Source organism: Phyllostomus hastatus, unplaced genomic scaffold, assembly GCF_019186645.2.
Source record: "Phyllostomus hastatus isolate PE091 unplaced genomic scaffold, TTU_PhHast_1.1 phas_scaffold_55, whole genome shotgun sequence".
Taxonomy (NCBI): Eukaryota; Metazoa; Chordata; class Mammalia; order Chiroptera; family Phyllostomidae; genus Phyllostomus; species Phyllostomus hastatus.
This window is the reverse complement of record NW_025334035.1, coordinates 7,422,210-7,446,804: the sequence shown is the minus strand read 5'-3', so window position 1 is coordinate 7,446,804 and position 24,595 is coordinate 7,422,210. Positions and strand designations below refer to the sequence as shown.

Below are 24,595 nucleotides of genomic sequence, written 5' to 3'. Positions count from 1 at the left end.
TAAACTACTCAATTTCAACACAGTCTTTAGTTATATAAAACTGATAGTCACCATGGTAGATTTTGATAGGGTGAGGGGCAGGGTACATGAAATGAGTGTGCCTCAGGCCCCAGCACCGTAACATTCTTCCTCCACTCTGGTAAACAACTCTCCATTCTGTGTTTGATAGACCAATTAATAAGGAGCCAAGGCTCACTTTGAATGATGGACTTAATTTCTGGGAAAAATAACCCTGACCCTAAGTTGTTCAGTAATCAGGAGCTATGGATCTCTGAGTCACATCGCCTTCACAGCACCAGCCCCTGATGGTTCAGGTTGGCTGAACTATAAGGTTGGGTGCCTGACTCATAGGATGATGCATCAACTGGCAAGAAAAGAGAGTGTTTGACAAAAACAGGTTCCAAACATTGGGACCTCTCTCTATGGACACCTAATATTCTTGCAATAATAAGTATCCTTCTGATTAAAAGTAATTAATCTCTTATTTAGGTGATAAGTGGGCAGGGCTTGTCTCTTTTATTTTTGCAAACCCATAAGGGGAAAAGTGAACTCAGCGTCCAGAGGGGCAGGACTGACCAAATGATGAACTATACCTGATTCTGCATTATCAGGGCCATGACATACACAGCCAGAAGTAGGAAGTGAGACTCATATGTCACTGACGGGTGTCATCTTCACCTCTAGCCTGATCTGGCCTAAAGGAGGGCTGACTGTGTGACCTGAAAACTGAAGGATCTCAGAATTGTTATCTGATATTGCAACTTACAGCCTCCTTCGAATATACCCATGTGGTGCTCACAAACGGCACTTTAAATCTTCCTCCTCCTCACTCATCTCTCTTCCTGCCAGAACAGACGATAGGCATCCATGGTCAATCTAATGTGTATTTCCCTTTGCCATCTATGATGCTGGGAGGGGGATGCCCTAGGGACATCTGACTTCAGGGATAGGACAGAAAGAATATCAGTGGGACATAAGGTGGGAGCCAACAGCCTGTTTATTGATGCTTTAACTTGCTACCTTCTGCATCCCTTGGCCTACCTGATTCGGAGTGTGTCTAAGCAGGCTGGAAGGTACTTGTCAAACAGAATGGCGAGGTTGGCTCTCTCTGTCTGGATTTCCCTCCTGTCAATCCAGCTGCTAACAGGAGGGTTCCATCCCAGGTCTGCAGGATTGATGTACAGGATCCCTGGGAGCACAGGGAATATTGTTCAATGAATTTTCCATAAGTGTCAGTATATTCTCCACCCCAGAGACTTATTTTATCTGCTTAAATAATATACAGAAGACTGGACTTAAAAATAACAGAGATCTGGCCAACGTCTGAGAGGTCAAATCCGTTTGCTCTTGGGACAAACCCTGATGGGTTGACATCAGCTAAGGGAAAGCAGTGCTGTGAAGGACCCTAAGGCCAAGTCTAGGAGCAGGAGACAAGAGGACTGGGACTGATGGAAATAGGTGTCATGGAGTAGACATGTACAATGGTTGAATTGTGGCCCAAGAGGATGTGTCCACACTCTAATCCCTAGAACCTGTGACTTTATTTGGAAAAAAGGCCTTTGCAGATGTAACTAAGTTAAGGACCTTGAGATGAGATTACCCTGGATTACCTGAGTGGGACACTTACAAGTGTTCTTACAAGAGATGGAAGAGGAAGGACACAGAAGAGAAGGCCTTGTGCAGATGGAGGTGGAGGTTGGAGTCATGGGGCCGTAACCCAAGGAACTTCTAGGTTGGGGGATGCAAGGAGGGTTCTCTCCTAGAAGGCTGGCACTTTGATTTCAAGTGTCTGACTTTCTAAGATGTGAGAAAATAAAGCCACTGGGTTTATGTTAATTTGTTAAGGCAGCCCTAAGGAACAAATGCAGAGTCTGAGAGAGAATTTTCTGGGCTTGTGTTTTCTCACATCAGCACAGACCCTTGAAAGAGAATCTGATGTTATGCTAGATCAAACAAGCTCTCTTTATCCTCTGATCTCTGCTGAAAATTTGGTTAAGGTAGAAGTTGCTTGTCCACCAGGATGTAGTGAGAATGGCAGTGCTTGGGGATCTCCATCAACATGGAAGCTAAAAGTTGCCTAATTTGAGGTGTTTATGTCAGAGGACAGTATCCAGCTCAGGGGTCATTTTCCTTCTTGTTCCCATGACATTTCTGAATGAAGAAAGTCACATAGGTCTGGCCTTGGGGCACTTGTCATCCATGTGGATGTGGACTAAGACTGCAAATTAGGCCACAGTTTTGGATGACAGATGTCCAGCTACTGTTTGGAGCCTCCCACAGGGCCAGCAATATCATCTGTAACACCAGAGGCACCTACTTTCAGGGTTTTGTTTGTTTGTTGTTTTTACTTTTTTAAGCCATACCTGCTCTAGAGACGGTGGCTGGTGTGGCTGTGCGTAGGTGGCTGATCTCAAAGAGGAGCCTCATTGTGGGATTCAGAGGGATCCTCTCATTGTTTGCCAAGGTCAACACCTATAGTCAGCAGGAAGGGACATGTCAGGTGGGGAGGAGGATGCATAGCCATGTGCCGGATATTTGTCTGACTTCTCCTAGTGGGGACTAGGAATGATTATTTTCTTCTTTGTGATTATAGTTGACTGTTGAACAACACAGGGATTAGGGGTGCTGAAAATCTGCATATAACTTAAGCCAGCATTCCATATATGCAGATTCCTAACCACCAGTAAACCCTTAAATAATGAGGGTTTGAACTGAGCAGGTCAACTGAAAAATCTACATATAGGTAGACCAGTGAAGTTTGAACCTGTGTTGTTCAAGAATCAAGTGTATAACTGTTTTCTGCAACAATACTCTTTCTCTCCTCCTGTACCTCCTCTACACCCATCCCTGTGGGTGTGTCTGTGTATTGAATCAGGAAAACAGTTATCTAAAGAGTTTAAATTGATGTCAATGATTCAAATGAACTAGACCATATTAGAATAATATTATTAAAGGACAAAGCTTAGGCTTCACATTACTACTGTTGTTTTTAAAGCAGTATCTCTGGAGAATATACATTTATTCTTATGAATCTGTAAATATTGAAGCCATCATAACACTTATAATCTGGATGTGCTTTCTGAACAAGTTTAGAAGCAGCTACCAGGTTAACAGCCACTTTATTGGCATTCAGTTGGTCTTGTTCTTTTTAAGAACAAAATTTCATGTAAATTTGGATTCCCTATTACAAATTAATTAATTAATTAATGTATGAGCATCCCCATTGGCTTTTTTTTTATTATTTCTCATTGTTTACAAAAATAAAATATATTCTCTGTGAATCAAGATTTGCTACCACTGAGGGTGTTTGACAGGCTGTTTCTGATCCTCAGGTACATTATTTATAAAAAAGGAGAAAAGTAAAAAAGATTTAATAGATGAGTTAAGACTCCTTCAAGCTCTAACAATCTATGTGCAGAAGACCCTGAAGGAAATGATAGCCATGTTGAAAATGGTGGGAGCAATGGTGTGACGTTTAAGTAAGTGAAAGTTGCTCATTTGGATGAATCCATTCTTAGATGTCTTTTAAAGACACAGAATAAATGAGATCAGGGTCTTGCAGAGGTATCTGCACTTCCACGTCCACATGGGTCATTAGTTACAACAGCCAAGTCATGGCAATGATCCAAGTATACATTGATGGGTACATGGTAAGAAGATATGGCCTGCATATATATAAAGTGAACTAGTATTCAGCCATAAAAAGAAGGAAACTCTACCATTTGTGGCAACATGGATGGACTTGGGGAGCATTTTGTTAAGTGGAATAAGTCAGACAGAAATACAAGTGCCGTATGACTTCATTTATATGTGGAATTAAAAAGAAACTGATAGAAAGAGAGTAGATTGGTGCTTGTGGGGATGGGTAGGGTAGGGTGGGTAGAGGAAATGGCTGTCGGGGTTGAAGGGTGCAAACTCTTAGTTATAAAATGAATAATCCTGAGGATGTAATGTATAGCATGGTGACTATTAACAATATTGTATTGTATACTTGGAAGTTGCTAAGAGAATAGATCTTAAAAGCTCTCACCACACATACACACACAGGTAATCATGTGAGGTAATGAAGGTGTTTTCTAACCTTATTATGGTGATTATTTTGCAGTATATGGGTATTTCAAATCACCATGTTGTACACCTTAAACTTATACAACATTATGTGTCAATTATATCTCAATAAACCTGGAGAAATTTAAAAAATAAAAATGGCAGTAATAAGTCCTTACTCAGGATCAGCCCTTGTGTGGAATCAAGACTTCCAAATGTGCCTGGGGACTGGGTTCATAGATGATTAGGGATGACCTGGGGATTCCCTTTCTTCCTTTTGTTACCTTGTTGTCATCCATGACAGTGTTCAGAGACTCGATCCACATTGGATCTATGTCACCATCCAGTAAAATCCACTTGGGTCCATCATGGGTGATGTTGGCAAGTTCCCGCATGATAGAAGAGAATAGTCCTGGAAGGAACAACAGGTATCTTATTTTCCATTTCACCGTAAATCTTTTGTTTTCTCTTGACACAGCCTGTCCCTATTGGCTATAACATTCAGAGGAGGTGTAAATAACAACACAGGTCAGAACTGGTTTTGCATTCTAATCTACCAAACTTTTGACAGTGGCCAAGGTGCTACTCTGTGCTCCAGGGTGACTTTTCCTAAGAAAAACAACAAGAGCAAAACAACAAAATCTGAAGGAACTGGTTCTTTAAAGGATAAGGGACCTGGTCAGTCATTTCAACAGGCAACTCTGTAACATGACGGAATTACATAAAACCTTTTTAGGTATGTTTCCATGCTTTGTAATTGCAGCCCAGAAAAATCTTTCAAATACAGGTTGTGAGAGAAGGCCCAGCATGATTCTAATCAACATTATGTGAGATTTATATCTTTGTGGATAGAACTGATTTTTATGAAACTAAGCTTTCCCAATGAATAATATAATATGTCTTTTCATTTATTCATATATTGTTTTATGTTCCTTCATAAATTTTTATAGTGTTTTCAATATCTCTCTTTGGCCAAATCTACTCCTAAGCATAGAGTTGTTACTGCTACTACGCATGAGATTTTTTTTCTGTATTTCCATTTTTAACTGGCTACTGTTAGTATAAAGAAAAGTTACCAAATTTCATGTATTTATTTTATAATTAGTTACATTTAATACATTTTCTTATTAATTCTAGTGATTTTCTAATAATGCCTCTTGAGTTTTTAGGTACAAAGTTATATAACCAAAAAAAAATAATTTTTCTCCTTTCCACCAATTTATACCAGGCATTTCATTTTCTTGTCTGCTATATTTTCCAGAATTCCACCAAGCAATGCTAAATAATAATCTTGATATTAGGTCTCCCTGACTTATTCTTAATTTTAATAGAAATGGCTTTAGTTTCTCATCATTAAGAATGCTTTTTTTCCTTTTGACTTTAGGTAAAGAGTATTATTCATATTTAAGATATTTCCTTTTATTCTTATTTTACTTAGAATTTAAAAAATTAGGAATAGCTACTAAATTTTTAGCATCTATTGATTAATCCAATAATTTTATCTTTTAATTTGTCAATTCTTTATATTAATACTTAAAAAATAACTGATCTATCCTCACATTCCTGGAGTAGATTCTACTTGGTCAAATGTATTATTGTTTTTAGATATTGCTGGATTTTATTTACTGACATTTTATTAAGAATTTATGCATTAATAAGTGAAATTGGGCTATTGTTTTTGGTTCTACAGAAAGGTTGATATCAAAATTTTCTGACTCCATAGAATAAATTGAAATCTGATTTAAAAAATGATTTAGAATTTTTGTTCTGCTATTTTTAAATTTCCTTTTTATCAGTTTACTTATTTCTACTTCTTAATAAGTGAATTTTGTTAATTTATATTTTGTTAGGAGATAATCTTTTCCTTTAAGTTTTTCAAAGGTGTCATTTAATTAAATGTTCCCTTCTATTTTAATCTTTTCTATATCTGCTATTATATCTTCTTTCTATGTAATTCCTAATCTTAATAATTTTACTCTTTCTTCCCCATTAATCATGCTTACAATTGACTTATTTGTCTTTACAAAGAACAAATATTTGTAATTATTTATCCTTACTATGATTTATTGTTTTGGTTCCTTCCTACTAATTTTTAGCTTTTATCTTTGTTAGTTTTTTTGTCCCCAGTTTTCTTCAGGTCTAGTTTATCATTCTTGGAACAATTTTGTGGCATAGATACCAATACATTTCCAGCCCACCTTCTGTGATAACAACGCTTAGATGTTTACCTCACGGACCTCAGGTGTGTCCCAGAGGCTCCTATGACATGTTCTTCTCTTTAGTGCTTCCTAGAAGGATTGTGATTTAGTCCAGGGGTTAAGTGAGCATTTGTTAATTTGAAAATAGTAAAATTATTTGTGATAACTCTCATGCTATTTTTCCCCAGTTCTAATGCATTATTATCAGAGAATGTAGCTTGAAAGTTGATACTTTTGAATTCATTATGGCTTCTTCTGTGGCCAACTAAATTTTTAATTTTTAAAAATGCTCTATGAACCAACCAAGAAAGGAATATTTTCTATCTATAAGATAGAAAATTTTATAATTACGTGTTATATTGAGTTTGATGATGCATTTAACAATTCTTCTATGTTTATACTAATTTTTTCATTTACTGGATCTAATTTTTTAAAAAAGTTCATTGATATAACATACTTTATTTTTAATGAGTTTTTCTAAAAAAACTTAAAAATTTAAAAGTGTATTGATATAACATACTTTATTTTTATTGAGTTTTTCTGAAAAATATAAGATTTGAAAGTTCTCTTATGTAATAAACACAGATTGTGATTATTACAAGTCTTCTTTCTCAATTTTTCCATATTTAATATATATATTTAATAAAACTTCAATTAAAATTCCAAAACCATTTAAATTTGAATTATTTTATGTAAGCTCAGATTTAATATAGAATAAGAAATCCCTGAAACTAGCCAAACAAAGTACAAAAATACATTGAGGAGTTTACCTCAATAGATATTGAAATGTTATAAAATAATTGTAAGCAAAATAGAATTACATTAGTACAAGATTAGATAAATAGGTGAGTGGAACAGAACAAAACCTGAGAATCAGACCTCAGTACACACGACAGCTGGGGTTTACATTGAGAGGGAAAGGATAGGTTCCTTAATAAACAGTGCTGTGCATTCCATTATCCAACTGGGAGGACATAACAGTTGATTCTCTACCTTTCTCTACCTTACCTCATACTAAGCCCCAAAGTCAATTCCAGAGGGATGATAACCATTAATGCAAAAAAATCTTTTGGAATAAGTTTATGATGCTGTATCTACAGGTGAAAGTTAGAAAGAGTTGTGAACTAAACAGGAATCCCAGGTGCTAAAAGAACTAGAAAGACATAATTTCCTTTTTAAAAAGGTGCATGGTCCAGGGGGAAAGGCCATGTACACATGGAGGCAGACATGGGAGCGAGGCATTGATAAGCTGAAGAATGTCAAGTACTGCCGGCAACCACCAGGAACTAGGAAGGGTTCTTCTAGAGCCTTCAGTGGGAGTGCAGCCCTGCATACACATCAGTTCTGGGTGTGGCTTCCAGAACTGTGAGAAATTAAGTGTCTGTACCTGAACCTAAAAATAAATAAAAATAAAAAGCATGTGGCAAACGTGCCACGAGGTGTTTATAAACAAATGGTAGACAGGGAACAACCAATAGCAATGCATAAAGAACAGATGCATAAAGAACTCTTACAAAGAAATAACGAGGGAAAAATAAAATCATAAAAGAGCTAATTGGTCTCACCAATAAGAAGGAAAAGAAGCTAAATTCATTAATAGTCAGTGAAATACCAATTAGAGGGGCAGCTCATTAAATCACCTCATTTTTGACTTCTAATTGAAGGTCCTAAATTAGAGGAATCCAGACAGTTTGACCCTGATGTAGCTAATATGGAGGGAGGTGAGATTTCCTCTTTCCCAGAGCTACATCAGTTTTAGAAAGAGGCCAGGTCCCTACTGGCTCATAGGGAGTTTTCTCCATTTTTTTCCTGCTCTCTCCCAGTGACAGGAGACCCTTTCCAACGTTTACCTGTAGTTTTTGTTTTTTTTTTTTAATTCTCACCAGTGGACATGATTATTGATTTTAGAGAGAGGAGAAGAGGGAAAGAGTTGGAGAGAAACATTGATGTGGGAGAGAAACATCTATCAGTTGCTTTTCATATGTACCCCAGTGGGGCACCAAATCTGCAACCTAGGCCTGTGCCCTGACCTGGAATTGAACTCACAACCTTTTGGTTAATGGAACCACACTCCAACCAAGTGAGCCACACCAGCTAGGGCTATACCTATGATTTTTACTTCTTTGAAGATGATGCTGAGGTCAGCACCAAGTGAACATGAGTTTGGGACTCTCAGAATGGCTGTTGAAGGGACCATATTTGTAGGGCCTTTCCAGGATGAGTGGCTGGGAACATCACTGGCCCTGGCCCAGGCAGACTTCTGCAGCAGCTCCTGCATCAGTCCTGGGCAGTGCTCACAGGGAGGTTGCCTTCTGTGTAATGCTAGACTGTGCTGCTCATTTGAGAATGAGCATGCACTGCCCATGTTAGTCATGAGCATGCACTGCCCATGTTAGTCATGCTTAAACCACTGCCAGGCTGCGTAGTGACTCCGTGACTCACACTCCACCCTCAACTACAGCTGAACACCTGCCCTGTTTGATTCTCTCTCGGTGCCCTCTCTCAAGGGACAGCTGAGAGACTCCAAAGAGAGAGAACAGCTGAAGGTTTCCCTCCAAGTCAAAATCGGTTTCTTCCTTTCTTTGATCCTTTTCACCTCCTTCTTCCATCCCAAACAGATCAGTCCCATGTTCTCTCCTCTGCAGTTTACCTCACTAGATAGATCCAAGCCTGGGCAGGGGGATCTGAGCACAGCAGGAACTCCTAGGACTAGCCCTCTCTTACCATCCTTCCATTCTCGTGTGGCTGGGTTGATGATGCCAAAGAGCTCATCATTTGTGACTGCTTTGGGATTGAGGTCAGTCCAGACGGGGCGGCGTTTCATGATCTGATAGGTCTTGTGCAAGGACCTCAGCACCTGAGACTTGCCGGTACCAGCACTGCCCACCACGAATACAGAGTGCCGAACTGCCAGAAGCTCCTCCAGCTGGACCACCTGGAGTGACAGGAAATTCAGCTAGAGACCACTCCATCTCTCCCCTACATTCCAACTGTTCTTCTGCAAGCCAGGCTGGCATCTGAAATGATACCTCACGTCAACAGAGGAAGGGTTATTCATCTCAAGATATGATGGGGTTCTAAATGGAGGGGCAACACGATTCATTTATTCATGTATTCACCATTAGTCATTTAATTATTAACCAACAAGTAAGTGCTAGAGAGTATACCGGTTAAAGGAGAGTCAGAGATGACTCTTCTGCCCTCTATGATCTCATAGTGTTGATGGAGAAGCAAGTCACATTGACAAATCATTATAGTACTGAGTGATAAGCAGTACATTAGAGGTATTTATAAATGCTATGGGGACAGAGATGAGGGAACAATGGATTTTGTAAGGATAAAGGGAACAAAACAGTCTTCACAGAAGAGCAGGCATTTGAACCAGGTCTTCAGGGGTGAGTAGGAGTTTCCCAAAACAAGGAACTGGGAGGATATTCCAGGCAGAGGGGATAGCACAAAGGTTTGTGGAGTGACAGAGTATGCTGTGGCTGGCCAGACCATCTGAGGAAGCTGGAGTCACAAGTTCCTGGGGACAGTGGTAGCACTGATGGTGCCTTTGCTCTCATTCTCACTTCCTTCCATGCTCGCCTGTGCACACTATTGCTCTGCACTTACTGGGATGAAAATCTGATCATGTCCCTGCCATCACTCTGTCCCTTCTGTGGACCTCCATAGCTTTGGTGATGAAATCCCAAATCCTTGGACTGACTTACAAGACCCTTTTGCTGTCTGACCAAACCAGCCTTTAGTCTTGTGTCTTATCCTCCAACATGCAAACTCTGGGTAGATACATTTCAGAGTTCTTTAATGATGCTCTTTCCTGTGTCTATGCCTCTTAACATATGGCACCTTCCATTCAGAAGTTATCCTTTCAACCACCTTTCTCTGACCAGACCTTACATATCCCTTAGTTAAGGGTAAGTGCCTCATACCTACATCCTTTATCTTAATACTTACCAATATTGCAATGGTTACTTTTCTGCCTCCCCATTAGATAACCCGCTTCTTGAGAGCAGGCAGGACTGGGCTTCTTATCTCTGTTGAAATGTCTAGCAGAGAATCTGGCACATACTAAGTACTGAAAAAATATTTGCTGAAAATATAAAGGATAGCTGGAAAGGTTGAATGGGCCCTATCATGAAAGATCTTGTGTGTCATGAGCTAAAATATTTGAACTTTATTGTAGATCAAGTTTCTTGAATTTGCACTATAAGATCCTTAATAGCAGTGAAAAGTAACCTAAAGTGGAAATATACTAAATACTGATAGGGTAATGGAACAATAAAAAAATTTTCCCCATATATTTGACTTTTTCTATATTTTAAAAAATGATAAGCAATGACTTATTTTTTTAAATATAAGTGGTACAGTTGTTAAAAATTATAAAATTATGCAACCAGGAAATCAGAAGGAAAGTGGTACTTCTAAGCTCAATATGAAGGTAGCAGATAAATGGTTATTTGGGGAAGCAGGGTGATTAGCTTCCATTGTGGCTGGATGATTTATTGAGATATTAATTTGAGTTACGTTTCTTAGACCATCAATATTTGTCTTTTCTCTGTCTGAAGCTATCAAGTTCCCCTGGCTCAGGGCCCAGGAGCACCCCCAGGAAAGGCTCAATCTTGGCTCTGGTTTTCATCCTTTAGGGACTTAATGCAAGATCTTCCCAGGGAAGGATGAGGAGATCAGTCAGGAAGAGTCTCTAAGGAGCTGACACCTAATCTAATATACAGATGAAAACAGTCAGTAAGGTGAGGACCAGCAGGAAGAGCACTCCAGATAGAGTGATAGCAAGTGCAAAGGCCTGAAATTCAGCAGCAAACTTGGAGGGCTCAAATAACAGAAGAAAAAAAGAAGAGGGGTATAAAATGAGATAAAAGAGGTATGCAGGGGCCAGGTATACAGGAATTAGTAGTTGAAATTTTATTCAGACCCAACTGGAGTATTTTAAGCATGAAACTGACCTGAGGTCATTGCATTAAAAATTGGGAGGAGGAGGGGTGGGGAGAGGAGAGAGTCAGAGAGGTGGAGGGGATGGTGCTCTGGCTGTTGAATGGAGACTATTTATTCCTAGATTTGTTTTTTTTCGTGAACAACTGATTCCTGGATACTGGAAAGACTTAAAATCCCTTTCTAGCTCTATCAATTCTTTTTGTTCATTTCAACAACTTTATTGGGATATACTTTACATACTACAAATTCATATTTTTGAAGTGTACAATCCAATGATTGTTAGCATATTCACAGAATTGTACAAGTATCAGTACTATTCAATTTTAGGATATTTCATTACCATGAAAGGAAAAACCATACCCATTAGCAGTCCCTCCCCATCCCCCCATCCCTACCTCAACCCTATGCAACCTCTGATATACATTTTGCCTCTATAGATTTGCCTATTTTGGATATTTCCTGTAAACATATTCATAAAATATATGGTATTTTGTGAATGGTTCATTTCACTTGTGATTCTTTCAAGGCTCCTCCAGGCTGTAGCGTGTACCTGTACTTCACCCCTCTTGATAGCTGGACAACATTGTGTAAGCATGTCACATTTTTTATTCATTTATCTGCTAGTAAATGGGTTATTTCTCCTCTGTGACTGTTACAAATCCATCAACTTTTCACAGTATCTTCCAAAAGATAAATTCATAAATATCCTTACACTCCCTTCTATTTTTCCTTCTTTCTATCTCCTATCTTTTTTCAGATACACTATACTTTTACACTGCCATGTGTGATAATATTTACATTACATTCTGTATTTATATTTAGACACTTTATATTTTCCATAATTCTAAGAGTTGAAGATAAATAGTGACTTACATTTTTGTGATTGTAAATATTTTTCACTACAGAAGAAAGTAGTTACCAGAAATATACAGTGTTCTCTGTAGACCTGGTGTCATGACTTACCAGAGGATACAGTAGGTATCAATCCAAGGTCAAATGGATACTCTTCTTTCACACTAGTGATCATACATTGATCACTATCAGGTCACATTTACTTTTTAAAGTTTTTAAAATTTTATTTTAAATAATGTTTTATTATTCAATTACAGTGGATATACAATATTACATTAGTTTTGGGTACTAATCACTAATGACATAGTGATTAGATATTTATATAACATAACTTATGAAGTGGTAATCCCATTGAATTTAGTACCCATCTGACACCTTATATAGTTGTTACTATTATTGACTATATTACTTATGCTGTATTTTACATCCCTGTGACTGTTTTTATAACTGGCAATTTGTACATCTTAACCCCTTTCCCTTTTTACCTACCCCCCAAACTCCTTCCCATCTGGCAACCTTCAAAATGTTCTTTGTATCTATGTGTTTGTTTCTATTTTGTTTATTCCTTTATTTTGTTTTTCAGATTCCAATATAAGTAAAATCATATCTTTGTGTTTCTGTGTCTCACTTATTTCACTCAGTGTAATACTCTCTAGGTCCATCCATGCTGTTGCAAATACCAATCCTGAATGGTATTCTTCACTTCTGAAGAATACAGTTCTTCACTTCACTTCACTGCTAGTGTTTTTAAAGGCATTTATCTCTTTTATATGTTTCTTGTCTCTTTGTTAAAGTTCTCACTGAGTATTCATCTACTCTTCCCCTGTGATTGCTGAGCATCTGCATAAACAGTGTTTTGAACTCTGCATTTTATTGAGCACTTATCTCCATTTTCTTTAGCTCTTTTTTCTGGAGTTTTGTCCTGTTCTTTCATTTGGAACAATTTTTTGTCTTTTAATTTTTTAAAAGATTTTATTTATTTATTTTTTGAGAGAGGGAAGGGAGGGAGAGAGAGAGAGAGAGAGAGAGAGAGAGAGAGAGAGAGAGAAACATCAGTGTGCGGTTGCTGGGGGCTGTGGCCTGCAACCCAGGCATGTACCCTGGCTGGGAATTGAACCTGCAATGCTTTGGTTCACAGCCCACGCTCAATCCACTGAGCTATGCCAGCCAGGGCTTGTCTTTTTGGTGTCTCCTTGTGTTTGTTTCTATACATCAGGTAGAACTCCTACATCTCCCCATCTTGGGAGAGTGGGCTTACACAGTAGGTGTCCTGTGGGGCCCAGTGGCACAGGCTGCTTGGTTACCTGAGCTGGGTTCTCCATGAATGGCTCTTGTGTGGGTGCTGTGTATCTTCTTGTTTTAGTTGAGCCTTCATTGTTGTTGGTACATCAGTTGGAAAGACTGACCTTCAGGCTGATTGACTGTGAGGACTGGCTGTGACTGCTGCCTAGGAGCTGTTGTGCAGGGGTTGTCACCATGGAGCAGGATTGTTTTAGTTAGGTTCTGGTGCCTGTTATGTCTGCCCTCTGTGTCATTTGTGAAGGTGGTTGTGCTATGGTGGTGCTATGGTATGGTCTGAAGCATGTCACTCACTGGGTGAGTCAGTGCTGGGGCCTTTGGGTGGGGGTTCTTATAACAGCAAGGTCAGCTGTTGTCTGTACCCTTCTAAAGCCACCTGGTATGAGCTACAAAGTGATATGCAAATGGTTGCCATTTGTGCTTGGCTTAGGGGTGTCAGGACAGACTAAACTGTGAACTAGGGCTAGGTGCCACCAGTGCCGGGCTTGGGCCACTTAGCAAGATGTATGAGGCATGCCAAGGCCAGACACTGCTTGTTTGGGGTTTGTGAACCTTACAGAGATTGTAGAAAAGTCTGCAGGAGGAGGCAAAATAAGCTATTTGCATGTAAAAGCCACTGGAAGTGGCTTGAGTTGTCTAGCAAGTTGGGTGGGGCAGGGGTCATAGAGAATCACCAGGGTGGGGTAAATAGTGTTGGCCAGGTTGATGGAAACTCAGACCTGGAGTCCACCTGTTCTGCAGGCTGGGTAGGGGGAGGGGTCAACAAAAGAACAATGGCTTCTGCCAGCAGTGCTTTCTGAGTCAAAGCTGCTCCACCAGCCCTCACCCTGAAGCCAGATAATTCAGTTCCTTTCGGTATGTCCCTGGTGTTTTTCAAGCTGCTGTCCCAGTGCTGGCGCTCAGAGGAAGTGAGTTCATCAGCAGGTAAATATATGATGAGCCCTTTAAGAGGAATAGCTGGGACTGGAGAGGTCTTCCATCTTACTGAGCCACAATCTTCACTGGCTTTCATGGCTAGAAGTTACAGGGACTTCTCTTCCTGGCTCTGGAACCCTGGACTGGGGGCCTGGTGCGGGGCTGGAATCTTTTGCTCTCAGGAGGAACTGCCGAGATATCCTTCCTGTTTCTTAACTGCCATACGTGGCTTGTTCCGTGTATAGACCCCTCCTGTTAGTCTCCACATGGCTTCTTATGTATATTCTTAGTTATGAAACTTCTGTTTAGCTAGACTTTGGGCATTTCCAAGGATGGTTGTTCTGCAGTTTAGTTGTAATTTTGATGTGGTTGTGGGAGGTGAGCATAGCATGAACTCCTCTGTCACCTGGACTAAAAGTTCCATGTTTACCGTATTTTGCCATGTACAATGTGCACCTATATTTTTGGTGAAACCTTTAAAAAAATCTTTTGCTTTAATTTTTAATTCAATTTTAATTTGTTTATATTTAGGTACTTTTTTGTATTATAAAGGAATTTTAGCATTTATTTTTGAGCATATTATGGTACAAAAATTGGGTTAAAAAAGTATGCATTATACATGGCAAAATATGGTACTTTTAAAAATAAAATCTAGCCGATGACTTTTTTCTCTTGGAATTTTTAATTGCTTTCTTTTCCCTTTGTTAAAAAAAAATCACACATGCCTTATTTCCCATGACTTAGAAGTTAAATAAAATACATAAGAACATTCATCTTGTTAGTTTATTCTTGATTTGATTATATCCATTTTTGAGATATTTTTTGGAGACCACAGTCTGCCTGCTCTAATTTTGATTTATTGCTTTCTAGGTCTTCTAATAGTTATTATTCCATATTTATTTTGATCTTGTTTTTTAAGTCCATGACATTTTTCTTATTTTTAATCCTTATTTTGCTGTAGTATGTTCACAAGTAACCTATACAAAAAAGTGTATGCAAAGTAAAATGTATGACTGTGAAAATAACTTGGATGGTAGTCTTGAGATCATTTCCTGTCAGCACTTTGAAGGAATGGCACCTTTTTCCTTGAGTATATGAGAGTTTATGATGTCATTCTGACTCTCACTTCTTCCTGAGTCACCTGTGCTACCACTCTTTCACTGAAAAGGAAAGTTATCTTTTGTTTTTGATCTTTGACTTCTGAATTTCATTAGGACATGCCTCTGTGTGAGTCCATTTATATCCATTCTGTTTAGTACTGACTGAGGCCATCCAGTATGGGTACATGTCTCTCCAGGTCTAGCAAGTTCTCGCTGTTTTTCTGGAATTCCCATCAGTAACACATTACTCAACCTCGATTTACCCTCTGTATGTTATCTTGCCTCTTGTACTTTCTGTCCCTTTTGTGTACTATATGTTAATTATATTATATGTACATAATTTATGTTATATTTATTATGTAGTCATTATATATATATGTATTTATTATACCAATATACATACATACATACATACATGGTTTCATTCTAAGAGATTTCCTTGTTTTACCTGGTCCTCCCACTGAATTCTGTGTGTCATCAGTAATACAATTCATTTCAAAGGGCTCTTTACAGTTCTCCAATAATTTTTTTTCTGCTATAGCATCCCATTCCAGTTTTATGAATATATTTTTCTTAATTTTTTTCAAGGACATGAATTAGAACTTTCAAAATGTGGTCTTCCTTATTTCCACTGCAATCAGTTACTGGGTGTGTATCTACCTGTCTTGTCTGCCTATTGGTCGGAGTTTCTCATGTTACTGATTTTCCCCAGTATCTGATGAGCCTCAAGGTTAAATGAAGAGCTGTACTGTATTTCCTAGGAGCTAGGAAGGGTGCAGTCTGCTGCTGACTTACAGGTTTCTCATCAGGGTGGGAGGACTGAGAAGAAGCTCTGTGTACAAGGTCAGACCTTGGGCTTTGTCTTTGTCCTTTCACTTGTCCTTTCACTCACCAGAGTGAGCAGGTGGCTGGCCTTCAGGCCAAGGGGCTCCAAACAAAAGAAAAGTACTTTAAAGGGGGCACTAGTACCCCAAGAGTAGTAGTCTTCGATTTCCCCAGAGCTATTAAATTCCCCCTGACTTTTCTTTTTGGCTGTGTGTTAAATGCCTGGCTGCACATAGTCTGAGTTCTTGGGAATCAGGGAATAGTGCAGGGAGCTGGAAGAAGAGTGTGAGGAGCCAGCCAAGTGGCAAATTATAGGATAAACAGATTTAATGATCCCCTCTGGCTGTTTTCAGTTCTCCTTCTCATCCCTGCCCTCCTCCTTCACTACCAACTCTAAGTTCAGAGTTTCTCCAAGGTTATGGCCACTTCCTACCCCTCTTCCTCCTAAGCCCTTTCCAAGTGTATTCTGCATCCCCTTCCTGGTCTGCTTGATCTATCACCCTGCTTTTGTCCTCTTTCCATTTTTCCAGAAATTTATTGTACTATCCCTTTCTTAGTTTTCACACTTCAATGGACTTATTCCTCTTTCTTTTTTAAAAAAAAGCACTGTATTTATATGATCACTTTTAAGGGATCACAGGATGTCATCTCAAACCAGAGACTCTCTAGGGGTTTTGATGGATTAACCTTCAGAAGTTTCAGTGGACAGTTCTAATAAAAACTTGGTAGAAAACATCATCTGTTCCAAGAGCCTTTAATAGAGAGCATCTGTCTTACCCAAGGAGCAGAAAGTGGTTATGAAAAAGAAGGGGAGGATACAGAATGTGGGCCAACTGACAAATAAAGAGAAAGGAAGACTAAAATTCTGAGTAGGAAAAATGCAGAAAATGGGGAAGGAGGGTCATAGCGGCTCAGCAGACTGCCAGAGTCTGGTAAGATGTGGATTCTTCTGATTTAAGACACCAGCCCCAGTGTACCGCATCAAATTTAACTCATCTCTGGGGTGACAGTGCCTCTTGTGATCAGACTCTTTGAAAGGAAGCCCCTCAGCCTGGCATTCAAACCCTTTGTATCATGGTTCCATATTACCTTTTAGAGTCCTGTTGCCTAATCCCCACCACCACCCCCTCCAATACATTTTTCTCTAGCAACACTGGACTTTTTGCTGCTGCTAGTGCAATCTTTGTTTCCCCATCTACCCCTTTGCTGACACTTCCCTCTACCTGGAAGGTCTTTTTGTCAACCTCTACTTTTACCCTTTGTGACAGCATGGATGAAACTGGAGACTATTATGCTAAGTGAAATAAGCCAGTTGGTGAAACAAATATCATATGATCTCACTTATAAGAGGAATCTAATAAACAAAATAAACTAACCAGCAAAACAGAATCAGAGACATGGAAATATGGAACAGCCTCACAGCTGCCAGAGGAAAGGGGGGTGGTGGAAAGAAAGGGAAGTGAGGAGTCAAGGAACATGTATGTATGACCCATGAACATAGACAACAGTGTGGGGATGGACTGTGGGGATGGACTGTGGGAGCTGGAGAGGGGGAGTGGGCTGGACAGAGGAGGGCAAAAGGGGAAAAATGGGACAACTGTAATAGAATAAACAAGAATTTTAAAAATACCAAAAATTAAGTTCAGATACTTAATTTTTGAACTTAAAAAGTGAGAGTTTGGTAGTAGGAAGGGGTCAACTCACAAAATAATTTCTGCTGCAAAGGATCAGGTGATACTTTCTTCTGTAAAATGTAAACCCAGAAATGAAATCAAACACCAACTTGCAATTCTATTTATATATAGTCAGGGCTTAATTTATACTATTGAAAGTATTGTATGCCAGAAGCGCTTCCAGGAGTGGAGCAGGAGTGACCTGCCCACAAGCCTACATTTCTCTTTTTATCTTGTGAAACAGCCTAGTAAAATATCCTGGAAAAGTAACACCATCCCAGTTACTGTAAAATGTCTTATCTGTCACCTGCCTTGAGGGTTTGGGGAAACCTAATGTGATATAGAATATAAAAACCCTGTGAAATCTAAAGTGATATTCATGTGATTCTTCAACATGTTATTGTACAGGAAGAAAAACTTCCATCCATGCATCTGTACCCCAGAACCCTGAAAATGTTACTTTCTGCAAAACTGCACAGCAAAAATGACAGGCTTATGGAAAAGCAGGATTAGGGGACACCACTCAAAATGTACAGAATTTTGTATTCCAATCCCTGAAAACTTAACAGTGCCTCCTAATTCCAATGAAAATGCTAGCACAATTAAATCACCAGAGTTTTTACCCTATCTCATGTCCCTTGATTCTCTGAAGCCTTAAATCTGGGGGCCTGTGCTCTTTTGCAATTGGATTCACTTCTAATAAGACCATTCTAATCAACTAAGGATCTGATCTAGATGGAGCCTTCTTCATTAATCTACTGCTTTCACAGATGGGGAAATGTCTTTACCTGCCTGGAGCCTTCCTAGAAAATAGTACAAACTACCATAGTTCCTATGGCCATAAATAAAACTAGTTATACTAGCACTAAGGTTTCAGGGCCTTTTTCTTAAAGCCTATATCTATGGCTAAATGTACTCATTGTCTATTACTGCTATAGCAAAATACAGCAAACTTAAAGACTTAAACAACACAAATTTAATATTTTACTGGTTTGATGGTCAGAAGTCCAAAGTGGGTCTCATTGGGCACAAATCAAGGCATTGACCGGGCTCGTTCCTTCCGAAAGCTCTAGGGTAGAAACTATTTTCCTGCCTTTTCCAACTTCTAGAGGCAGTCACATGGTTGCCTGGCTCATGGTCCCCTCCTACATCTGCAGTGGCTGGCTAAGTCTTTCTTTCCTGGTATCACTCGGGCACTCATGGTCCTACCTCAGTCTTTCACTTATAAAGGTCATTGTGATTATATTGGGGCACACAATAAACCAGGATCATCTCCCCATCTCAAGGTCAGATGACAGTGACCTAATTCTACCTACAACTTCAATCCCCCTTTGCCATGTAATGTAACACAGTCACAAATTCTGTGGATTAGAATTATTCTGTCCCTGGCTGGCGTAGCTCAGTGGATTGAACGCGGGCTGGGAACCAAAGTGTCCCAGGTTCGATTCCCAGCCAGGGTACATTCCTGGGTTGCAGGCATAACCCCCAGCAACCACACATTGATGTTTCTCTCTCCCTCTCTCCCTCTCTCTATCTCTCTCTCTCTCTGTCTCTATCTCCCTCCCTTCCCTCTCTAAAAATAAATAAATAAAATCTTAAAAAAAAAGTTAAAAAAAAAAGAATTATTCTGTCTACCACCTCAAGATATTTTTCTTTAATTGTAAAAAGCCTGCCCCCAGTTACATCAAGATATTTATAAGAGCAGAAAAGTGTATGTGAACCCACATGGCTTCCATATTATACTACTTCATTCCTCTACAATCATGTCTGAAATGATTCACATTAAAGGAACACATGGCAGAGCAGACTGTGTCTTATTTCTGCCATTTGAACATGAACTCCCTGTTGGCCAGGGCCCTGTCTCTCTTTTCTATTCCTCATCATGCATTGCACACAGTGGCTGCCACAGTAAAGAACTGTTGAAATGAGCCCTGGCTGGCGTAGCTCAGTGGACTGAGTGTGGGCTGGGAACCAAAGTGTCCCAGGTTCGATTCCCAGCCAGTGTACATGCCTGGGTTGCAGGCCATAAGCCCCAGCAACTGCACATTGATGTTTCTTTCTCTCTCTCTCTCTATCTCCCTCCCTTCCCTCTCTAAAAATAAATAAATAAAATCTTTAAAGAAAAAGAACTGTTGAAATGAACTGAGTTATTACAAAGTAGACAAATATCTGTACAACTAAAGCAACCCTTTGGATTAAGGAGGAAGTATAACGCATTGTCTAAATAAAGAATTAGGAGACAAATTTTGCAAGAAAAATGTACCTTCAGCACAAAGTTGTCCTCAGCCTGGAGCTTCAGCTCCACTACTGCATTCTTAACCAAAGCTTCGAAGTTGAGGTCTCTCCTCCGAGGGACATCCAGGGTGGGGAAGAGGTCCCCAATCAGGCCCATGAACACTGGCATGTCATCAGTCACTATCTTGGAAATGTTGAAATCTCGCAGGGAGCGCATCAGGACTTGGTCCTCAGGCCTGTCAGGGTCTCCTCGCTTTAGAGATCCAGCCACCACCAGCACAGACTTGATGGCCCGCAGGCCCCAGTCATAGTGATCCTGAGGGAGGGCAGCAAGGGTTAGACTGGAGCAGCTGGGAAGCAGAGCACCATATGCTCAGGCTAGTGTCTGCAAAATTATAGAGAGTACATTAGGACTAGGTCATTTTGAGGCCAAGGCAGAAGCACTGCAAAGAATGACGTAAGAGGTGGTAGTCTCAGGATCTTGGTTTCTGGTCTGGCATCAGTTATTTTTCTAGTTGTAATGACAACAAAGCAGACACAGAACATATAGGGAACTGGTGCTAGGAAGATTAAGCAGAACCACTCCAAACCTATCCAGCTACCTCTTGTACATCAATGGTAGCTCTTGGAAACTACTGGGACTGACCTTACATGCTGTACTTGGGAGGCCTTCAAACCCTTTGAGAAAAGGAGTTAAAATAGATTCTTAAAAATTTGGTCACTTCTGGTTAAGATGGCAGAGTAGGTAAACCCTGTGCTTGCCTCCCCCCATGACAACATCAAAATTACAACTAAATTATAGAACAGGCACCCTCAAGAACCACTTAAAAGCTCAATGAACAGAAGTAATAGCTAAGGATACAAAGAAGCCAGTTCCTGACAGATAGGAGTGATGGAGATGAGAAATGGAGTAGTCCCACACCGATTGGAAGCAGCCTAACTGTCCATCAGTAGACAAGTGGATAAAAAAAGCTATGGTACATTTATACAATGGATACCATTTGGCTGTAAAGAAGAAGAAGAAGAAGCAGAAGAAAATATTGCCATTTGTGACAGGATGGATGAACCTAGAGAACATTATACTAGGTGAAATAAGCCAGTCAGAGAAAGACAATTACCATATGATTTCACTCATATGTGAAATCTAATAAATAGACTGATGTGAGATAGAAACATTGATTGGTTGCCTCCCTGCTCCAAGAGGGGATCAAACCCACAAACTAGGTATGTGTCTTGACTGAGAATTGAACCTGCAACCTTTTGGTGTATGGGACAACACTCCAACCAACTGAGCCACCTGGCCAGGGCCAAAGAAAAACTCTTAAAAGCAGCAAGAGAAAAGCATTTAGTTACCTACAAGGGGGTTACCACAGATTGTTAGCTGATTTCTCAATAGAAGCTTTGCAGGCCAGAACAGATTGGTGTGAAATATTCAAAGTAATGAAAAATAAAACTTACAACCAAAATTACTGTACTCAGCAAAACTATCATTTAGATTTGAAGGAGAGATAAAGAGTTTTCCTAGATAAGAAAAAGCTGACAGAGTTCACCCCCTGAAATCAGTATTATAAGGAATGTTTTCTTTAAGCAAAGAAATAAAGACATGAATTAGAAAATAGCACAAAGAAAAAAATTTCACTGACAAAGGCAAACACACAATAAAAGCAGTGGATCAAACAACACTAAAAGGTAGCACAAAGATTAAAATACAAAAAAGTAGGAAGATCATGAAGATCATGTGTAATCATAACAGTAAACTGAAGGATACACACAAGCATACACATAAAATAAATAAAAATTAATAACAAAAACACATAGAGTGGGTGAGTAATAATGACAGTGATTTTAGAATGTATTGAAACTTAATTGCCATCAACTTAAAGTAGACTTCTTATACACATAGCTTGGTATATGTGAAGCACATAGTAACTGGAAAACAAAAATCTACAAGAAATGTACAAGAAATAAAGAGAAAGGAGTCCAAACACAACACTACAGAAAGTCATCAACATAGAACAAAAGAGAGTAAGAAAATAGGAAAGGAACAGAAAAGAACACACAAAAATCAGAAAACAATAAAATGGCAATAACTATGTACCTATCAAAATAATTTTAATGAAAATGTATTAAATAATCTAATCAAGAGACAAATGGATAAAGAAGTGGTATGTATATATAATGAAATATTTCATGGCCATAAAAAAGAATTAAATCTTATCATTTGCAACAGCACAGATGGACCTAGAGAGTATTATACTATGTGAAATAAATCTGAGAAAGGCAAAAAGCATATGATTTCACTTATACATGGAATCTAAAAAACAAAATAAACAAGCAAGACAGAAACAACCTCATAGATACCAAGAACAAACTGATGGTTGCCAGATTGGGAGGGGGAGAGGAATTAGGGACTGGGTTAAAAAGGTACAAGGCTTAAGAGGTGCAAATTGACAGTTACAATTACAAATTAGTCACAGGGATGTAAAGTACAGCTTATAGAATATAGTCAATCTAATTGTAATAACCACACATGGTGTAGGGTGGGTGTAAGATTTATTGGGGATCACTTTCCAAGTTACAAATGTACAACAATATGCTATATACCTGAAACTAATATAAAATTGAATGTGAAAAATATTTTGTTAAATGTGGAACCCATTGGTCACTATGATAGATTCTGGGAAGAGTAGACCATACTGCTGACATCAGGCCTCCAAACAGCATGGTGGGGGAAGTGGTGGAATGTGCAGTTTAGAGCACAGAGTCTGAACTGAGACAGACCTAGGTTCAAATCCCAGCTCTACTACTTGCTTCATAGCAGATTGTTTTGTGATACATGCTGTAAAGGACAATTCAGTATGCCATGAAGACAATAGACATGGTGACTATACTTGAAGCTGCCTGTCTTCCCTCCCCTGAGCCTGTGGAACAGGAGTTCCTCTGGCCTTGACTATATTTCTCTCTCATCTGTGCTTGACTGAATTCTACTTCCTCAGGTCCTTTTTATTATTGCTTCTTCAGGGCAGTGTGGTCCTAAGCTCAAGTACTGCCACTATCTTCTTTGTCTTCACTGCACACCAAACTCAAAGAAACCAATGTAGATACAGCAAGTACAATATGGAGAAGGCTGTGGAGTGAAGCTGTGGAAGTTTGCAAGAGACAGAGCTCCATGCAAGTCTCTTATGGAGAGTGATAAGTATATTGGTCTTTATTCTAACACTGAGGAGCATTTTTAAGTGAATCACTCTAGCTATTGGCTAAAGAATGAATTCAAGGGACTAGAATAGAAGTGGAAAAACTAGTTCTAAAAGTTTAAGCAAGAGACGTGTGATTGGAACTAAAGTCTTAGAAAGAAAATAACATGTTTGAGAGAGATGCAGAGGGTAGAATGAGCAACAGTTCCCTCATGATGAGACAGAGGGCTGAGGTAGAGGAAGGTTATCAGGGATAACTCCCAAGGTTCCAGAACTAGCAAGTGGGTAAATGGTGACTACTGAAAGGAGAAATGCCAAAGTAGGGGGAGGCTGATAGGAATATCAACTTTAGATGCTGACCTGGAGGTGCTTTTTAGACATGTGGGGGAACTGTGGTATAGACCATTGAATATACAGGTTCAGTGTGCAAAAGAGAGGTTAGGGTTGTGGTTATGAAAGTAAGTCACTGGCCTGGAAGTCACTGGCAGCAGAGAACCTGGAGAGAGGATGTGATGAACAAGGGGCCTGGGAAGGGTGAGGAAATTAGGAGAGGCTTTTTAATCCATCTTGGACAAGTTTCTCAGGGCTGAGAGAGCTCATGTTTTGGCAACAAAGATGATCCAAGTAAGAGATTCCCCAAAGGGAAGTGCTGATGGCCACCAAGAAATTCTCTATCTAAGACACCAGCATTGGAGGTTCTTGATCATGTTTTAAGGAGTTATTTCTGTGAAGGGATCTTCCCTAGGCAGGACCCCCATTTAAGGCCAAGCAGCAGTGAGAAGCTAGGGGTTCCTTAGTGCCCAGCTTTCTCTCCTCTACCCTCTGTCCCTCTCAATTCCCTTCAGCAGAAGACAATACACTCTAAAGGTTTTTCTCAGCTGCTGCCATGTGTCTCATAGGATACTGCTGATCTATGAGGTGTTGCCACACATTCAATTAAAAATGGGAGCTCTGTGGTCAAATTTTTAAAATGTTGGGCTAAGAAAATGGACACAGATCTTAATTATAGAAGTGCTCAGAACTTTTAATAAGCTTATGGGCACAGCGACTCTAGAAGTCTCTAATAACTTCCCTAATACACTAACCCTGGAATCCATCCAGAGCTTCAGCAGTCACACGACAGAATTTCTGGTTTAACTAGGGAGTGTACCTGTTTGGAGAGAAGCTCTTTGCACAACTGGTAAAGGGTGATGAACTTCCTGGCTAATGACCGGGCTTCAATGAATCCTTCCGCCACCAGCATGATCTCACAGATCAATTCAAAGTCTGGAACCACCATCGCGCAGGGCCTGTGCACAGGGAGA

General features: G+C 39.5%; 1 protein-coding gene across 2 annotated transcripts in view; it reads right to left on the bottom strand.

Moving 5' to 3' along the window:
* DNAH9 (dynein axonemal heavy chain 9) overlaps positions 1–24,595 on the bottom strand; it is a 336,893-nt gene that overhangs the window by 186,873 nt on the left and 125,425 nt on the right. For both annotated transcript variants that reach the window (XM_045824289.1, XM_045824290.1), the window contains exons 30-35: positions 24,442–24,580; positions 20,126–20,413; positions 8,970–9,180; positions 4,332–4,459; positions 2,364–2,472; positions 1,042–1,189 (exon numbers count right to left, since the gene is read on the bottom strand). In XM_045824289.1, the coding sequence (XP_045680245.1) occupies positions 1,042–1,189; positions 2,364–2,472; positions 4,332–4,459; positions 8,970–9,180; positions 20,126–20,413; positions 24,442–24,580 (1,023 nt within the window). The remainder of the gene's footprint in view (positions 1–1,041; positions 1,190–2,363; positions 2,473–4,331; positions 4,460–8,969; positions 9,181–20,125; positions 20,414–24,441; positions 24,581–24,595) is intronic.